General features: G+C 42.1%; 1 protein-coding gene across 11 annotated transcripts in view; it reads right to left on the reverse strand.

Moving 5' to 3' along the window:
* MAST4 (microtubule associated serine/threonine kinase family member 4) overlaps positions 1-18333 on the reverse strand; it is a 303813-nt gene that overhangs the window by 101489 nt on the left and 183991 nt on the right. Inside the window, exon 1 of one of the 11 annotated variants that reach the window (XM_083816629.1) lies at positions 2759-3020. The exons of the other annotated variants lie outside the window; for them this stretch is intronic. Coding sequence (XP_083672755.1) covers positions 2759-2850 — 92 coding nt within the window. The 5' untranslated portion in view covers positions 2851-3020. Of the gene's footprint in view, positions 1-2758; positions 3021-18333 lie in introns of those variants that run through there. 11 annotated transcript variants of the gene reach the window in all.

The raw sequence follows: 18333 nt of genomic DNA on the forward strand, positions 1-18333 counted from the left end.
GACATGGTGTAATCCATGTCATTTATAGGCTCAGTGATTTGAATACCAAATGCCTCCGATTTATAATTGAAGAGAATTTTTCTACCTGCCAGTCCTGAAAACCTACTCCATGACTTGAAAGTCAGGCTGGGATATTTCTTGTTCAGGTATCACTTCTAGCAAGAGCTGCTGCAACTGAATTCAGTTAGGTCTACTGCAGAAATGCAGGAATAAAAAAAAATCTTAATGAGAGACTTTAGTGAGCAAATGACCACAAATTAAGTCTTATGTCCATGTTATAACCCTGCTGCCATGCCTAATGCAGCAACCCAAAGGAGAATGGGTGATGTTTAAGTTCTTTACTTATTAGTATCTCAGCAAAGAGAAATAAATTCCTCCATCAAAGAAATCTGCACAAAGAAACAAAATCATTAGTATTTGCAGGCAATTCTCATTGATACCAAACATAAAGAAAGGGTAGTGCACATAGAACCTATAGGGTCTACCAGGCCACAATAATCCTGGTAGTATTGGCAAAAGTAACTGAACCTGCAGGAAGGACAAAGCTGAGAGGGGAAAAAAAAATGCCCATCCAGGACAAAATTAAAGCTCTCACACTGTCAAGGAGTTCCAAAGCCAGCTATGGATCCCACGAGAAAGGACAGTGAACATCCCTTTCCAAGTTTTCATGCAGAACCATGGTAGTTTTACAGACAGTGTTACTACTAAGAAAAATAACTTTTTTAAAAAAATATTGGATCAGCAGGCCCAAAACTTTCACTTAAGCCCAGCCAGCAGATGCAGATCACAGGAACCAGACTTCCTTCAAGCCTGTTCATATTCTTTGGTCCTCTATAATGCCTGGAAAGCTATACAGAACATGAGTGGTTACCAATTCCCAGCAGTCTTCTAGGAAGAGGAAGAATCCTGTGGCATGTAACCAGCTATCCTTCCAGCCTTTTCATCTAACAGTCACAGTCCGTGACTGACTGTGAGCCTTTGAAGACAGTCCAGATGAGATGGAGCTCAGAAAACACAGATCCAGCTGGCACCTTATTTAACCAAAGCCCGTTTCTGCAGCAGAACTAGGAGAATCTGCACTGTCCGTATTATTTCCTCTGAAAGTTTTTATCACCTGGGATACGCCACTTACATCACTCGATGAGTTATGAGCGGAGGGGTGGAAGGGACACGTCCGCCTTCCAGAAGAGAACTGTAACAGCTGGGCTAGTCAGCCCTCCCTCCCCTGGGAACGGCAACAGAGGAGAGGCTGAGCTCCCCAAGGGATGAGCATGAGGGAACCAGCCTGGAATCAGTTTCTGGGCCTGTTAACAGTAAGCGACTTTGAAACAACACTATTAGCCTCTTAGTTTCACAGTGATGTCACATACTGGTATTGCTAGGAGAGGGTACAAGATACTGAACGCTGCTGTAATACATAAAATGCAACTGCATATATATCACATATATAGAATACTGAGAGAGTAGTCAGAACTACTTTAAAAAAATCTTTCAAATATTTCAAGAAATCCAAGCAATTCTATGATTCTGTTCTATGACTCCATAGTACAAAATGGGTGTGAGAAATACAAAGGCATCCAAATATTGAAATAAATGAAAATTAAGAAGCGATACACACGTATTTCATATATCTTGTGAGTTCTAACACAGTCTCTCTCCCTGACCTGCCTTGGAGCCATGTACTTTAAAAGAACTATTTTTAGGTTTTCACATATATGAAAACCTACTTAAGAAGAGTGAAAAAGATGTGAAAAAGCCCCAGCACATTCCCCTTTTTAAACACAGACATATTTGCAGCAGAAAAATGCATAAGGCATATTTGGACACTCAGTTTAGATGCTATTTAAGCATTTAAAAATAATATATATCATAATATAATTAACGATATATATATATAATGATATAATTAATAATAAAATAAGCCTTCAGTTGCAACTAGCGAGTTAGTTACATAAACGTTAGACGTACGCTGAAGGAACACCTTTGCACTGATGCGAAACGTGCCACTTAATATTTTAACTTTTATTATTTTAACCTTCTATCATTCCACAGTCATTTTTTCCTTTCGAAAAAACATCACTACGCAAATACTTAAGGCTTAGGAGCCGACAGCTCTGCTCGGCCTCTATCCTGCCTTCTTTGCGTTGACTTTTCAGCCAGAAGAGACGTTTCACACACGCTAACACGTATGGGAACACCGACGGCAGTTTCGCAGACAGGAGCATATCAGGGCTCAACAATACAAGCCGTAGGTCTCAAGGCGGCAAACAGGGTGGTGACGAACAAAGTTATAAACTTCTACAAAGTTTTGTTACTTGTGGCAGAGGCACACACTTTACTGCGAGGGGATGGCGCAGCACAAAAAATGACCAAGACACCAGAGCCTGCCACTCTTCTAACCTTCAGTGGCACAACCCTACCTTGTATTTAGCGCTTGCTATTTCCAGACCTTTTTTCCCCCTTCTGTCAAGGAGGGAAATGGTACAGGGAAACAGAAAAGGCCGTTCCCGCAGTACAAAGGCCCATCGGAGGGAGACAAACCTGTCTCTTTAAGAGCACCGAACGAAGTAGGCTCCCCTGAGCTGTCCATATAAAGTACGCGCTCCGGATAAAAGGTCAAACAATTGAGAGCGAGCGGAAGGTCTGTAAAAAATAAAAAATGGGGGGGGGGGTGCGCGGGGAGAAGGCCCTCTTCCGAAGGGGAAAGGAGCAGGAGACCCGGCCGGGCCGCGGAAGGGCAGCCGCCCGCCCGCCTTACCTCTGCGTGCGGCGCAGGCGGGAGCCGCTCCGCAGGTGCGGCAGCGTGAAGTTGGAGAGCACCGTCCACAGGTTCGGGTCCGACATGTCCATGGCCCGGCGCTCACGGCCGCCGGCGGCCCCACGCCATACGCCGGGCGGGAGGGAGGGAGGGAAGCGGGGAGCGAGGCGACGCCGCTCGCACACACACCGAGCGCCGCGGGGCCGCCGCGACCGGGAGGCGGCAACGACCGGCACCGACGGAAACTTCCCGGCCCGCCCCCGGCACCGCCCCGCACCGCCCCCGGCTCCGCCCGTCCCGTGTGCGGCGGCGCGGCCGGGCCCCGCCGCGGCCCTGTTGGAAGCCTGGCGTGTAGGGATTTGGGTCAGCCCGGGAGCTACGGGGCGAACCCTGCCAGTGCTGCGCTGCGGCGGCTTGCTCGTTTCACTGAAGGGCTCCTGCGGAATCCTGGTGGTGTAGGAGCTGCAGCCCACGGACACACCAGCCGCCCAGCATGGCAGTGATGTAGTGCTGTAGTTAATTCACCGAGGGTTGTTTGCAATAGTGGGAGTAAACACATGGGAAACACAGAAAAAAACAGCGTAAGTACAAACTAGCTGTAGTGGGCTTACATGGCAAGGTGTGGTAGCAGGGTGCTGTGGGGTGGCCTCTGTGAGCAGAGCCCAGCAGCTGCCCCATGTCAGATCAGAGCCAGCTCCAGATGGCTCCAGAAGGGACAGAGCTGAGCTACGAGCAATACTGGCTGGGCCTCTGGGAGAGCAGATTTAAGAAAGGAAAATCAAAAAAAAACCTGCTGCACCACAGCAGCCGGGAGAGAGGAGTGAGAAGCAGCCCTGCAGCCCCCCAGGTGAGTGCAGCAGGAGGGCAGGAGGTGCTCCAGGCAGGCAGCAGCAGTTCCCCTGCGGCCTGTGGAGAGGCCCCTGGTGGAGCAGGCTGTCCCCCTGCAGCCCACGGGTCCCACCCGGAGCAGATCTCCACGCTGCAGCCCGTGGAGGAGCCCCCGGTGGAGCAGGTGGATGTGGCCTGGAGGAGGCTGCGGCCCATGGAGAGCCCCCGCAGGAGCAGGCCCCGGGCCGGAGCTGCAGCCCGTGGAGAGGAGCCCACGCAGGAGCAGGGGGCCTGGGGGGAGCTGCCGCCCGTGGGGGACCCGTGCTGGAGCAGTTTGCTCCTGGGGGATGGACCCCGTGGTACGGAGCCGTGTGGGAGCAGGTCTTGAAGAGCTGCTGCCTGTGGGCAGCCCCCGCAGGCTCATTTCGGGAAGGACGGCATCCCGTGGGAGGGACCCCGCGTGGAGCAGGGGCAGGGAGTGACCGTGAGGGAGCAGTGGAGAGGAATCCCCACAGCCCCCATTCCCCTGCGCCACTCCAGGGGACGAGATGGAAGAGGGTGGATGGGGCAAGGAGGAGGTACCTCTAGTTTCTCACTTCTTTAGTCTGTTAGTAGTTGGCAATAAATATAATCTCCCTATGCTGAGTCTCTTTTGCCCATGATGGCAATTGGTGAGAGATCTCCCTGTCCTTATCTCAACCTGTGAGCCTTTTTTCATCCTATTTTCTCCCCATGCCCTTTTGCAGAGGGGGAGTGAGAGAGGGCTTGTGGTGGAGTTCAGCTGGCCATCAGCATGAAACCGCCACAGGAGTCATCACTTGGGTGAAAGACCTTGTGATGCAGACTGCTGCAGAGATGAGCTGGAAAGGCTCACATGACACAACTCTGAGGATACCAGCTTCCAGTAACAGAGCATCCAGATGTTAGCCATTGTTTTGAAAAGCACCCAGAAATATGCATTGCAAAGAAGGCACCTGTCCTCTAACTAACAGGCTAGAGGTGTTTATCTTGGGAATGCAGATGAACGTCTTATTGGGATACAGTTTTATAAGTCATCCATACAATCTTTAACCTACTCAGAGAATGCATGGTGATACAATTAAAAAAATAGTAATAAATTGGAAGATAAGCACAGGTTTAAGGTAAGAGTTAAAAAAGAACGTGGTTGAAATGGGTTTAGATAGACATCTGATAAGGTGTTCACACAGCAATTACCCCAAAAGGCCTTAGGACAAATCTCCTGCAGACGTGACTTGCTGACACACCACTGTAAACAATGTCAGTCTAGCTCTGATCAAACATAACACAAGTGTCTAAAAACTCTTCTAAAATTAAGACATTTTTAGAAAGATTAGTTACATATGAGAAGGAAAAACAGCCCCATCTCTGCATAAGCACTGAGAAACATCTCTTCTGTATACTCCACTACTTCATCCTCTCTGCTCTGTAGCCAAGCTTTTGTCTGTAACTTGCAAACTTGCATTTTGGGAGGAAAAAAAATGCATACAATCACTAAACTAGGGAATTTTACCTATTGGATGTTGTGAACAGCACTGACTAAAGAGTAATAACCAAGCCTTTCATCTGCATCCATCAAGCAGGAAAAGTTTCAGTTCCCCCATTTCCCTGCAAGCTCCCTTCCCTCCTCAGCCTTCCTAAGAGGCAGCTGAAGGAAGTTAGTTCAGTTTCCTTAACTCAGTCACATTCAGCCAAGCACATCATCTGTGAGGTAATCATGGAGCTCAAAACCCATTTATTTCATCTTAGGCCAATTATTAGAAATCGTTTCCCCTGCAAGGACAGACTAATTCAACTCGTGATTTCTTTGTGAAACTCTCTACCGTATTAACAATAATGATTAGAGACATCCCATAAAAACGTGGTTTTTTGTTTTGTTTTGTTTTGTTTTTTTTCCAAAAATAAAGCTGTACCAGTCTATTACAATGTGGGCAAAGACCCAACTGAATAAAAGGATGATCACTGCTTGCAAGTAGACAAATTCTGATGGCAAAATAAGCCAACTCCTGGGTATAACCAGACAGATGATTGTACCTTAAGCCGTTACATAGACCTGGCTACTGTAATGTATGTTTCATGATCTAATAAGTTGGATTTTTCCATGTGCAGAAAGGAGGGAAGTAATTCAAGGTGAACGTTTCTATCCTCTTATGGCGACAGAACACAGGTCATTTCAATCTGTGGCTTCTGATGGTCAAAACCCTTACAATTCCATCTCCAGACCCTGCACATACTACTATTCAACAAGCAATAGCTCCCAGAATCACATGACTTGTGAATTCAAGCCTAATTTCATCTTAACCTTACCATGCACAGACACAAACAGTCCTGCTAACTAGTCAGGCTGTTTCAGACACCAGCTCAAAGGCAAAGACTTGAGTATTTTTTTGAAGTGCTGGGTGGACATATGTGTAAGGAGGCTGAACTGAGACTTTGCTGAAGGTGTGCAAATGAAGGGAGTAGTTGTGAAAAGTCCAGCATTGTTCCACAACAACCTTACATGAAGGAACATGCTTCATAAAGGGAAACACAGGCCTTATCCTAAAGAGCACAACACGAGGGTGAAGACTTCATAACGCCTCCAAATAAACAACGTTGCTTCCACAGTGGTGCCTGCAGTTTGACCTTCCGTGCCACAGAAATGCCAGATTTCAACGCAAACATCTCCAGGGAAAGTGAGGTTTTGCAAGCAAATCAAACTGGTACTACACAGCTGCTGTCTACAGATCCACCCTCTCCCCCCATTTAGCCAGCATTTTCAGTTCAGTGAGGCCCAGCACCAGGCTCAGAAGGGAGTTAATAGTGAGGCAGACAGGCAGGGGCAGCGGGATCACTCCTTTGGCAGCACCTATCCGTTCAACTGGAGCCTCTCTCACTCTAAATTCAGGCAGTATATTGTTTATCTCTGCAACAACTCAACAAATACAGGCTCAACAGCCAGTAAGCCAGCACAATTTAGTTACTTACCTCTGACACGTAGAACTAGACAAAGAATAAATAAATAAATTGCATAACTCTGCTCCAAAATACATAGAAGCAAAGTTGTTAGGCACAAATCCATGTCACACTTCTGAATGCGTATCTGACAGTTAAGATATGCTTCCCTGCAACAGAATGCTACTGATAATCAAATGAAATAATTTAATTCTGTGGGTGTCCCAAAACTATATAAAATACAACATGAGAACCTGCAAACACATCCTTAACACCCCTTGGTGTCACTTGGGTTTCAGCTATACAGCCACTCCCAAAACAAAAAGCAGCTCAGGCAACTTGATCACTTATGGTAGGCAACTCATAATGTATGTAACTTGGCTGAGGAGTTTTATTTATCAAAGCATTACATAAGGTATCGCATAGCAAAGCAAATGATAAGGATCATTAAGCTTTCCCTTTTATATTCACTTGAAGATAAAAACGTCACACAAGTCAGAAAAGCTGTCTAATCCACCCTCGCTTTAAGGAAAATTACATTTCCAAAAGCAAACTTACAAAAGGAATCTTTTCTGAGAAAGATTTCTATTCAATACATAAGCAAAAAGATTTCAATATGTCAACATTTACTTTCAGTGATAAATAGCAACAGAAATATTCTCCAGAAACGTTTTAATTATACAGTACTAATTACTGATTTTAAACACCACCATGAACACTTAGAAAGATAGGCAGTGTATCTTTAAAACCAAAATGCAACACCAATACTAAATTAATATTTTGCATATAATAATCCAATGCAGAAATTATCTAGCCTAGCTTCTTCACTCTGATAATTAAGTCAATACACATTGGAGTTTTTCAAAACATGAACAACGCTCTGGAATCATTGCTCAAAAGCATTCCAAACTGTTCAGATCTCAACAGCTTTATGACAAGATACACACTGAAAGAAGTTTACCAGTAACAGTACAAACAATAAAGAGTTCCTTCAATATGCTAAAACTAGCAAAATCCTAACAAATAGTACAGGCCTCACACTGGATTAGGAAGGTAAATTCATAAAAGGTTGATGAAAAAAGGTAAAAGTAATTCTTGCCTTAACACATCTTTTCTCTATTCTTCAGAATGTAGGAGTATTTAACACAGCTTAATGTAACATAAACACCTCTCCTTCTATCAATAATTTGGAAGGACATTAGATTACAGCAAAGGCTGCAGACGTGCAGGGAGGAGTTTGTTTTGTTTTAATTGTGCCTTTTTAGACAGATAACTATTATCCAACAAGTAATGAAGGAACTGGCTGAGCCACTCAGACAAAATTATTGCTGTTTTCAAAGAGTCTTGGAATATCTAGAAATTCTACAATACTGAAACTAAGCCATAATGTCATAGCACTCCTTTAAAAGAATAAACAGGATACTCGCTCCCATTAGTAATGAATTCAGGTATGGCAGCATACTTAGCGTCATTTAACACAGTTTTACACATAAGCTAGTCTGCCCAAACAGATCTTTTTAAAAATGAGATTCCAAGCCTGATTAATAAACACTTGAGTTAACAATTCACTGAGACATTTGTAAAACATTCAACCTATTTCCACATAATGCTTTAATAAGTTAATTAGTAGAATGCAAAAATTTATGTAAGATACAGGAAACACCAATACAGAGATTTCAAAAAATAACTACACATTAAATGTTTCCTGTGGATCATATTGGGATATGTTCTTCATTTAATACCGTTCGATACTGCTATCAGTGATCTGGAAAAAAATGTAATACTTTTCCGAGCCAATGAGACCAAAGAGGCAAATAATAACAGGAACAAGACAGTTTATCATTGGATAAAGTGGCCTTGTTTGAACACCAGACATTCTGTTATTACTAGACTTGAAGTCACTAAAAAAAAAGGACATAATGTAAGGTAGAAATGTAGAAGGCAGGGACAACGCGAAGAATTTTAAGTGTTCCCACAGGTACACAGCTAGATAAGAGCTCCTTATGTGACAGTATAGTTAAAAGAATACACTTCCCACAGATACACAAGCAGGAAAATCCCTCACTGGAGTAAGGAGATGAGGACTGGGAGGCTAGAGTATTTCAAAAATAATACAGGAATGACGTCTGCAGAACCACAGTATGCAGCTTGAAAAGCTTGAATTATTCACTTTATCCAAGGCTATAGGAGTACCTTTGTCATCTGGTATATGTATCCACAGGATGAGGAGATTTTTGGGAATACATAGGATGTAGGCATAGCGAACTCTATCCTGTCCCTCACTCACACATATTAGAAGTAGAGGTTCAAACTGTGGAAGTCAGATGAGAAAGCACAGGTTTGCATTATTTCACCTTAGCCACCAGAACACAGTGGATTTCCCATCATTATGTGTCTTAAAGGTTAGATACTCTTCTACCTAAAAAAAAAATAATGACAATTCAAACGAGAGTAATAGGATGAACCCAAAAAATAGTAGAAAAGGTTCTACAGCTTGTTTTATATAGGAAGTTGAAGTACAAGATGTTATTGGTTTATTCATTCCTTAGACTGTACATTTGTATTAGTAGTAAATGTACTAATAATCATTTTTGTAAGTATTCTTAATTACAATATTTGAAATCTTGCTCCCTCTAGTGGATGATGATTATGATGTTTATTACCTTCCTCTGATGACTTCACGTGATTTTCACCGTGGGATGCAGAAAGTAAAAATAAGTTTAAAAAAATCATTGAAAGGAAGTGTTTTGTGGGTGTGCAGTGTGTATCTGCCAATTTCTGAGTTTACTTAGAACTGTTTATAAACACATGTAAGCATTACTGCTCTAACAAGTTGTAAAGTAACATACAAATTCAAATTAACCTCCCACTACTCTAGTGTATTATAGCTCATTTAACATAAACATGTTCAGGAAAAGCAATGGTCACAGCATCTCTTCCCATTTCAGAACGTTTCTGAATAGATACACAATATTAACTGAAACTTAAATATATTGTTGTAGTCATTTGCATCAAACATCAGAATTTGAATCTGTCAAAATACTATTTTTAATCCAACATTTTGCTATCTGTAGTGGAGTGAGCCAACCATACTATAAGCTAAGCTACCTATTTGCTCTTGTCCCAGAAATTAGCTTCTCCTTCCAAGCTACTTTAGCAAACAGGCAGACTAATGAGGAAGTACAAAAGAGATACTTCCAACTGTTATCACTGAATTTACATTTATCTATCTTGGCAAGTAGAAAAGCATTACTACAGTTCAGAAATGCAAGTCCAGCAGGGAAGAGAAACAAAAAATATCTGATAAAAATTTCACCTTGCTCTAGGTACTATGCTACTTGGACCCTGACTTCATGATCACAAATGCTGGAGGAAAAAATAAAAATACAGTATTGCATAGCCAGTATTAGCCCATCCTGCTTTGCCTTTTTTTTCTCCAAGTGCCTTTTTTTTTTTTTTTTTTCAACCAGCACTTAGCAGCATCCCTAAAAAGGTCACACCATTTCTTCAAATAAGTAGTTTTTTTTGTGGCTGCAGTACCACTAGTATAAATCTGTAGGTAAATGTGTTCTCCATATGGTACGTCAAGAGCAGTAACGAAGTTTGCCATGTTCTCAGGCCTTCACATGAAAGGATGATACATTTAAGAGGCATGATTCATTGCACTCAGACCATTATACACACATACCTTCTCCGGTCCTCACACATCTGGCCATGCATCTTTTAAAATCAACAGCAATAGACTATCTTTAAGGTGAAATTCCTAAGTAATTCCTTAAGATGGATACAATCATTCTTCTAAAACAGCATGCACTTCTCTATTTCTACACATTCAACATCACAGCTACAGTCAATTAAGCCATACCTTGTGAGAAAAATTAATTTACTTGTACAAAAGCTCTTTTTTTTTTAGAATACAAGTTGGTTTTTTTAACTTTAAACTTAAAATTGTGTTATTTAAAAGTTTTTAAAGTTTAAAAATGAATAATTCCAGTAAACTTTAAATATTCTAATACAGCATACAATCTTTATGAACCTTTTTAACATGAAAATATAACAGACTTTTCTTTTTAATCAAAGAAAACAGTTTAAAAATTAAGTTTTACATACATCTATAAAAAAGTATTCAGCTTTTTTTTTTTTATCTGTTTTGTTTTCATAACTTGTAAACACACAAACTAAAATGCCAGGCCCACTACCTTCCAATGGAAGGACAGTGAAGTAAATGGAACATTTTGTTATGCCACCATAGCATCCTAGTTTGGAGAACCCCAGACAACATCCCCGTGCAAGAGGAATACTGCTCCTTATTCAGAGCCATTTTCATGCATTCAGCTTTGCCACCAGCCACCACCCACCTGCCCTACTCACCATCTGTAACAGCAGACTTAAGGGACTCCCTGTGCAAAAGTTAAACGAACTAGGGAAAGAAATCAAGCGCAATTCACACTGGATAGCATTTTCCTGATATGTTTGGGAAAGTTGTTGTAATGAGCTGCAACTTTTCTCATTTTTAAAACACCTGGGAGGGTGGGTTAATGGAAGTCAGCACAGCTAAGAACTCACGACTGTCGATCAAAGTCTAAATAGATTGACTCCAGTGACATTGAAATTAGAAGCAGTTAATCAGTGTAAACACTGTCCTCAGGGAGACAGAAAACTTCATCAGCTTTAATACTTACACACTGAACATCCTAAACTAATCATCCAACCAACACAGACTGATGGCAACAGATCAGTTACAGGTCTCTGTCAGAGCAAGGAAATTAAATGCTCCTCCCCAACTTTGGCAAGTACTCTGCTTATTTCAGGTATTTTAAACACACCAGTTACTTCCAAACCCTGATTTAAATCACACTGAATAAAAATAAGGTGCTAAGATTTCAGTGTTTACATACTACAAAGCTCTAAGTAGCTGCATTTCTTGAGCATTTCCGTGCAATCATCTGTTTCATGCTCCCTCCATCTGATCTGTGTGATGGATCTGCTGTCAGCAGAATGGTGTGAGATGGAGCACCCCATACAGCGCAAGCTGGCAAATTGGAACCTGGGGACGTAGGAAGTTAAAAGGGGAAACATGTTTAAAGAATATAATTTGGACTGCTATTAACATCACCTTTGGTATTTCAAGCAGCAAGCATACAAGACTACAAGTTGATAACATCCTTAAATCTTTTTACCCACCACCCTTAATGCTCTCCCACTCAACAGGCTAAATAACAAATAGCAATTACATTCCAGCAGGCATCCCTCTATTTCAATCTGAACAGAACAGTTCAGTCATAGGGGACCTTCAGAGATCACCACGTCCAACTGCCTGACCCCTTCGGGGCTAACCACAAGTTACAGCACGTTACTGAGGGCGTTATCCACATGCCTCTGAGCACTGACAGGCGCGGGGCATCAGCCACCTCTCTGTGAAGTCTCTCCCAGCGTTTGACCACCCTCACGGTAACGGAATTTTTCCTCATGTCCAGTCTGACCCTCCCCTGGCACAGCTTTGTGCTCTTCCTTTGTGTCCTGTCATCGGTGAGGCTGCACCAACGCTAAACAGCAGGAGAATCACCACGTCTGACCGGCTGTGCTGTGCTCAGTGCACCCCAGGATGTGGTTTGCCCTCCTGGCTGCCAGGGCACGCTGCCGGCTCACGCTGAGCCTGCCGTCAGCCAGCACCCCCCGAGCCCTTTCCGCTGAGCTGCTCCCCAGCCACTCATCTCCAAAACTTGCCTGTGTCCTGCACTGCTCCGTCCCAGGTACAGAACCCCAGCATTTGCCTTTGTCAAACTGCATGCTGTTGATGATCGCCCAATGCTCCAGTCCACCTCAAATTGTCTGCAAGGCCTCTTGCCCCATCAGGGAGCCAACAGCACCTCCAGTTTAGTGTCACTGGCAAACTATTGCACTAGAAGTAGTAGAATTCACTATATGTAAAGAAGGTAATTTTTCAAACAAAATGCAAACCAAGCGTCTAGAAGTACAAGAGAGGTGAACGTGATTTTACTTATTTATGTTTGTCAAATGAGAGAAAATATTCTAGGTGAAGAACAAAATACTAAAAACAATCTCACAGCTAAGGGGCCTCAGGGTCTAAAACCCAGCATTATCTAGTTCTTTAATCTCTGTGCTTCAGTTCTCCATCTGTAAAGCACAGATAATAATGTCTTCTAACTTCTCGGTAGTGCAATGAAGACATTTCCAGAAATATTTGCATGAAATGTACAGATACTAAAAAATGAGAGAAAAAATGTAGATGGTAGCAGGAAGATCTTGAGGATGACTAGCGGACAGAGGTACTGAATTATTTCTACAACACCTCCTTCCTGCAGGCATAGACTGTACAAACACAAGATGTGTGACTCCGATGAATTAAGATAAAGTCTTAAATATCTCTTCTCTGCGTATCAAGGAGAATGACAAGCATCAGGGAGGATGACATGACAAGTCACAGACTTCCACCCCCCTGCTCCAAAGACAGGCATACACATTTCATTTTAGCTTTGTAGAACTGAGAGCACACATCAACACTGCGTAACATGCAAGCTATAGTCAGCACCTCAATCATCACCAACACCCTGTCGAAAACATGTAAAACAAGGAGTGCAGGATCAGCACAATCTGTGCTAGCTTTTTTTTTTTTTTTTTTTTTTTTTTTACCTCCAGTATCCTGGAAAATCCGATCAGTCATAGTGGAAATGAAGGAATTAACTCCTCATCATTCAAATAGCAGTTCAGACAACTAATAGCCCAGTTTTTACTAAAAGCAGACAACCTGATTATTCCAGTCATATAACTGCATAGGGTGTTTAAGGGAATATCAATATCTTGATACAAAAGGGACTTGAAACATTTATCACTACAAATACATGCTCTCCATATGCCACCAATGAAAGAAACAAAGCCAACCTCAACCCTAACCCCTTCACCATTCAAGCAGCCTCTCCCTGACCATCTCCAGTCATGTCTGGACATGGCTTACCATGAATTTTAATGAGCCTGAATTGCTTGTGTAAAAGTATGTTTCTCTTAAATCAGCACATGCTTTCAACTCTGTACTTTGATTTATTTTTTTATTTTCTTTGTGGAGTGATCGGTTCTTTCAAAAATTATGTAACACTTCAATTCTGCAAAATTTAAAGAAAGAAACCCCACTTAGTATAGACAAAGGGTTATCCCAACACATTCCACTCTACCTTCGTAAAGCATTGGTAGCCACATGACTAGCCCCACTCAAAAGTTCTGCCATGATGACTACAACACCTGATGCCATCTTTCTTCCCCACCAACCCAATGTATATCTTGTTCTTCATCCTACGCTTCCCGAACACCACTGCTCGTGCACTTGCACACATGCATGAGTAGAGCAGTTTCATCAGTCCAGTGGCAGTGTGTTGAGAGCCTACATGTTCACCTGGCAAAGAAGCCACAGTGTGGAGGTGAAGGAGGAACCACCTACCTAATTGCTCATAGTGGAAGCGACTGGCTTTGGTTGATGTTTATCTGTATCACCGCATGTCATGGTCCCCTCCTCTCAGGCATTACAGCTATTTTTAGAAATACTTCCAGGTTTAATCAACCTGGGAGGTCACAGAGCATTAACCATCTTCCTACACTCGACCACATGTTTTCCAGTGTACTTACCAAAAGAAATACAGCAGTCTGAGACCACAACCTCCTAAAATATGACAAGAACTACTTCCAGACTGTTGTGGTGATACTTTGGAGTCCCACAGACGTGTTTTGTATAGTCTTTTAGTTGTGCACAAGTTTTAAACACAGTTTTAGTCATTGTTCACTTTTCTATCAAATTGCAAATCCGCCTTCCTGGCCAATAAGCATCATGTTATTTCCCATCTGAGAACAGCTCCTGGAGCAATCCCTCTCACAACTCTTCGAGGTACATAATATTTTGGCTGTAAGCCACACTAACTTTTTTGCTGGGTAGCTCTGAGGCTACAACTCCTATCAGCTTTGCTCTGTTGAAGTGTCATTGTGCTAGAGCTTTTAACTGCAAACAACCTCCTCCTTTCCAGCCCAAGGAGGGCCTTGCCAAATCTCTCCTAGTAGCAAGTCCTTCTCCTAGCAGCACGTCCTAAGGAACAGAAAAAAACCAGCCTGCATCACCCCTGGTAAAACGAGAGGACAAGCCGTACTTTTGCTCTGTGACAGCAGGTTTCTTACTGCCAGAAAAGCATTTTGCACACCTAGCTCATTTCTTCCTGCAGTCTCCAGAGCTAAGAGACAGTCTGCTTAAGAGTACCCTGTGGATATGAGCTCCTGACTGCTACAGCACGAGCCCAGAAAGCCATGTTGCTCGAAGCCAGACATCACGACACATACCCAATGTAACGCAGTACTAACAGACGTTAGTACTGACAGTGCTGTCACACACAGGGAATGGTTACCACACCACTGACAAACCCTCTACTGTGTGAAACCTCAGTTCAGGAGGCAGACAGATTTGAGCTGGTATCATTCCAACATCTGGCTCCTCAACACCTCCTACTTCCAACACTATGCTTGAGCCCAGAAGCAGCTCCCATGACCCTTTCAGAAAAGTGGTGTCCCAGCAGCAAGTGCAACCACATCCTCAGAGCTGCTCAGGCTCTGAAACCACACTGCACACTTAAAATAGCCCAGCTGCACCGCATCTCATGGCAGAGAATGACAGTCCTCAGGAGGCCTGGTCAGCTTGTGTCTCAGTCACGCCACGAGCGTGCCATGTCCTTCCACTCCCAAGAGACAGAACTGATCTCCTATTTAAAGCCAGATCACTATTTTGCTGAATAGCTCTTTGGATCAGGAGCATAGTCAATCCCTGCCTCAACCACCAAACTCTCGTGGACCAAGATGAGAAACCAACCAATACTGGTAACAGGTCTGCCAAGTCCAGAATAGCCCTTTTGGAAACATTCTTCACTTTGCTATAGGTACAAGGCACTGCATCTAGGAACCCATATATTTACTTTTCTTCTGAAACAGCTAAAAGCAAGCAAAAGGAATAACAAGATATCTGAAAAACAACAGGACTAAGAGGCTTTGTACTTAATGGGGGCAGGAGGATTAGTTTTTTGTTGTTGTTTCTTGGTGTTTGTTTGTTTCAATATTATTCTGGAAATCTCTCGTGCTTCTTGCACTCCTAGTTCCATTTGTGAAGTCTGGTTACAATGCATGGCTGTAAAGTCATCACTTCAATAGTATTCAAGAATAAGCTAATACCACAGAAAGATTCTTTCCCTAAGGGACCACCAACATTTATCACAAAGTAATTCAGCCTGCACACTAGTGAAAACAAGTTGTTCTGTGTATAGCAGAAATAACAAAGTCTCTAAAATGGCCACTGCAGGGATAGCAGTGTCCTTCTGATACACACCTCACCTCCTTCTGCATTCCCCACTGAAAGCCTTGGGAGTCTCAAAGCATTTCATAAGTTTCAAGGCACCTAAGCAACTCCTTGCAGCTTGCAGTGCTATGGTCTGCTGAAACTGTGTAATAAGCAAGGCTGATGCTTGCAGTGTTCGTTTCTGTTCTGCAACTATTTTTATCAAGGTGAGATAAAATGATGCAGATGCAACAAAATGCTGCAGTGTTGGCACAGAGCATGGATGAGAATTTCCAACTCAAGAATTTAGCTGCAGGATTGTTTCTCTGGCAACTCATCCAAGAACTAGCTGAAAATGGTCACTGTGCTGCACAGACTGCAAGACGTCTGAACGTGGGATAGCAGGAGTGGAATTTTCTAGGGAAATACCTCTCCTGGAAGAAGTGAAACGTTAACATCCCTATCAGACCAAACTTTCCTTTGAAAGTTAAGGACAACCAACAGGCTTACCTAGCATTTTTCTACGTACTTCCAAGAACTGCTTGGCAACAAGACAGACTACAGACAGTAGCCTTACTTTGGACAACAAATGGACCTTGAAGTTAGGATGTTTTAAATGCTTTCCCATTAATTCAGATAAAGCCAATTATGAAACCATACGACAGAACTCTAAGTTTTATGTGCAGTTTGAGACAACTGAGCCTCAGGACATTTACAATCATTACTAATAGATACATCACCTTCCGACAAGCAAAGCCTCTAGGTCAACAGGTACGCTCTCCAGTGACTAATGATTGTTGTTAGCAGGTAATTTGCATGCACTTGAAACCTTGTGGTATGACAGCTAGGAAGACACATCAGGCTGTATCATATTTCCAAGTATATTTCAAGAGCTGCCAAGTTCATTTCCCATTATATAATGTGGAGCAGTTATTCAAATTTTAACCATCTCCTATAATCATCCTGGAGTGATGTCTTAACATTACAGGTTGAGTACTCAGCTAATTTTCACATGGCCCCCAGAGTTCAATTCCCTCCTTTCCTCCAATTCCTGATTTAGGTGTGGCATATTTTTGTAAGTATTACAAACTTTCTTTTTTTTTTTTAATTGAAAACCTGAGAAGTATTTTCTATAGAGCTCCCCTCTTCATACCTTGCTTTCATTTTACTCATTCAAACCAGACACATGGAACACAATTAAAACCTCAGTCAAGCCAGTTCTTTATTATGATATCACCTGTAACATATCAGAGAAAGCAGAATTTGACCCAAAGAAACAAAAATCTGCCCAAAAAGTAATGCCACAAACATTTTAGGCTTCAAAATTGTAAATACCCTGAGAAGCACATTAAATTACAGTAAAAAATTAGAATTATGAAGGTATATATCAATGGGAAATATTTCTGAAAGACTTTCATCCTCTGCTTTAGAAAGCAATTAAGTTGCTCAAGAAGCCTTCATTCAGGTCATTCCTATGACTACGAAGCCTTAGAAAATTCTAAAAAGAATTTTTTTCTAATAATATTTAGAATTAAAACTAAAAATCCTTTATTGTCTGCATTCCCAATATTCTGGTGTTGCAGCACTATTCCACAATAGCTGTAATTTTCAGTCTGGAATTCCTATCAGCTTTTTACTTCCTCAAAATGTTTAAGAAGACTGAACTGTTAACTTCAAAATTTAACATTCAACAGTACGTACAAAATACAACCCAAAAGGCCAGAAGATTTAATAAAAACAGCACTCAACTGCTTTGGGAGATTCTTTATGAGAGTTCAGGGAAAGAAGATCAACAAAATGGCATTTAAAATGATTCAGACCAGCTCTCTCCCACAAATGAAAAGTAGCAGCTTTCACACTACTGCAGGAAATAACTGTCACAAGAACTTCTCATCTAAGGTACAACAGACAGACAGAAAGACAGACAGACAGCAAATCAACTGTATTTCTGGTAAGTCCTGTAAATTCTGTTATCTATCCTTTCTTCTGAGATGGTTTATGCTGTAAAATTCAGGTTGGAGGGAAGGGAGAGGGAGCTACTCTTATTTGGTTACTTGAATTAGAAAAAACACTTTTCTGAACAGCATCAAGTAACACAAACCACAAATCAAGTTGCTATATTCCTAATAACTGTTTCAAATGCATAAACAAGAATGCAGATTTCTTCTAGGAGCTTTTAAAAATGTACTTCACTCCAAATCTTTATGATATCAACAAATTTAGTTCTGCTTTGATTTTACTCTATAAGCTCTGCTCCAAAACATCACCACAACAACTAAAGCTTCACCTCTGATTCCATATCAGTGTGCAGCAAGTAAAACTGCACTTTCTTCAGTCCCAGCCTCCCAAAATTAATGAGATCAGAAATTCTTATCACTGCATCCCTCTGGGATGGCAAACCAACAAGCAAAGATTCTCCAGAAGACCTCTGCTCACAAATGACAACTGCGCAGCACCTACAGTTTTCAAATTGCAC

The sequence above is a fragment of the Anser anser genome, assembly GCF_964211835.1.
Source record: "Anser anser genome assembly, chromosome: Z".
Taxonomy (NCBI): Eukaryota; Metazoa; Chordata; class Aves; order Anseriformes; family Anatidae; genus Anser; species Anser anser.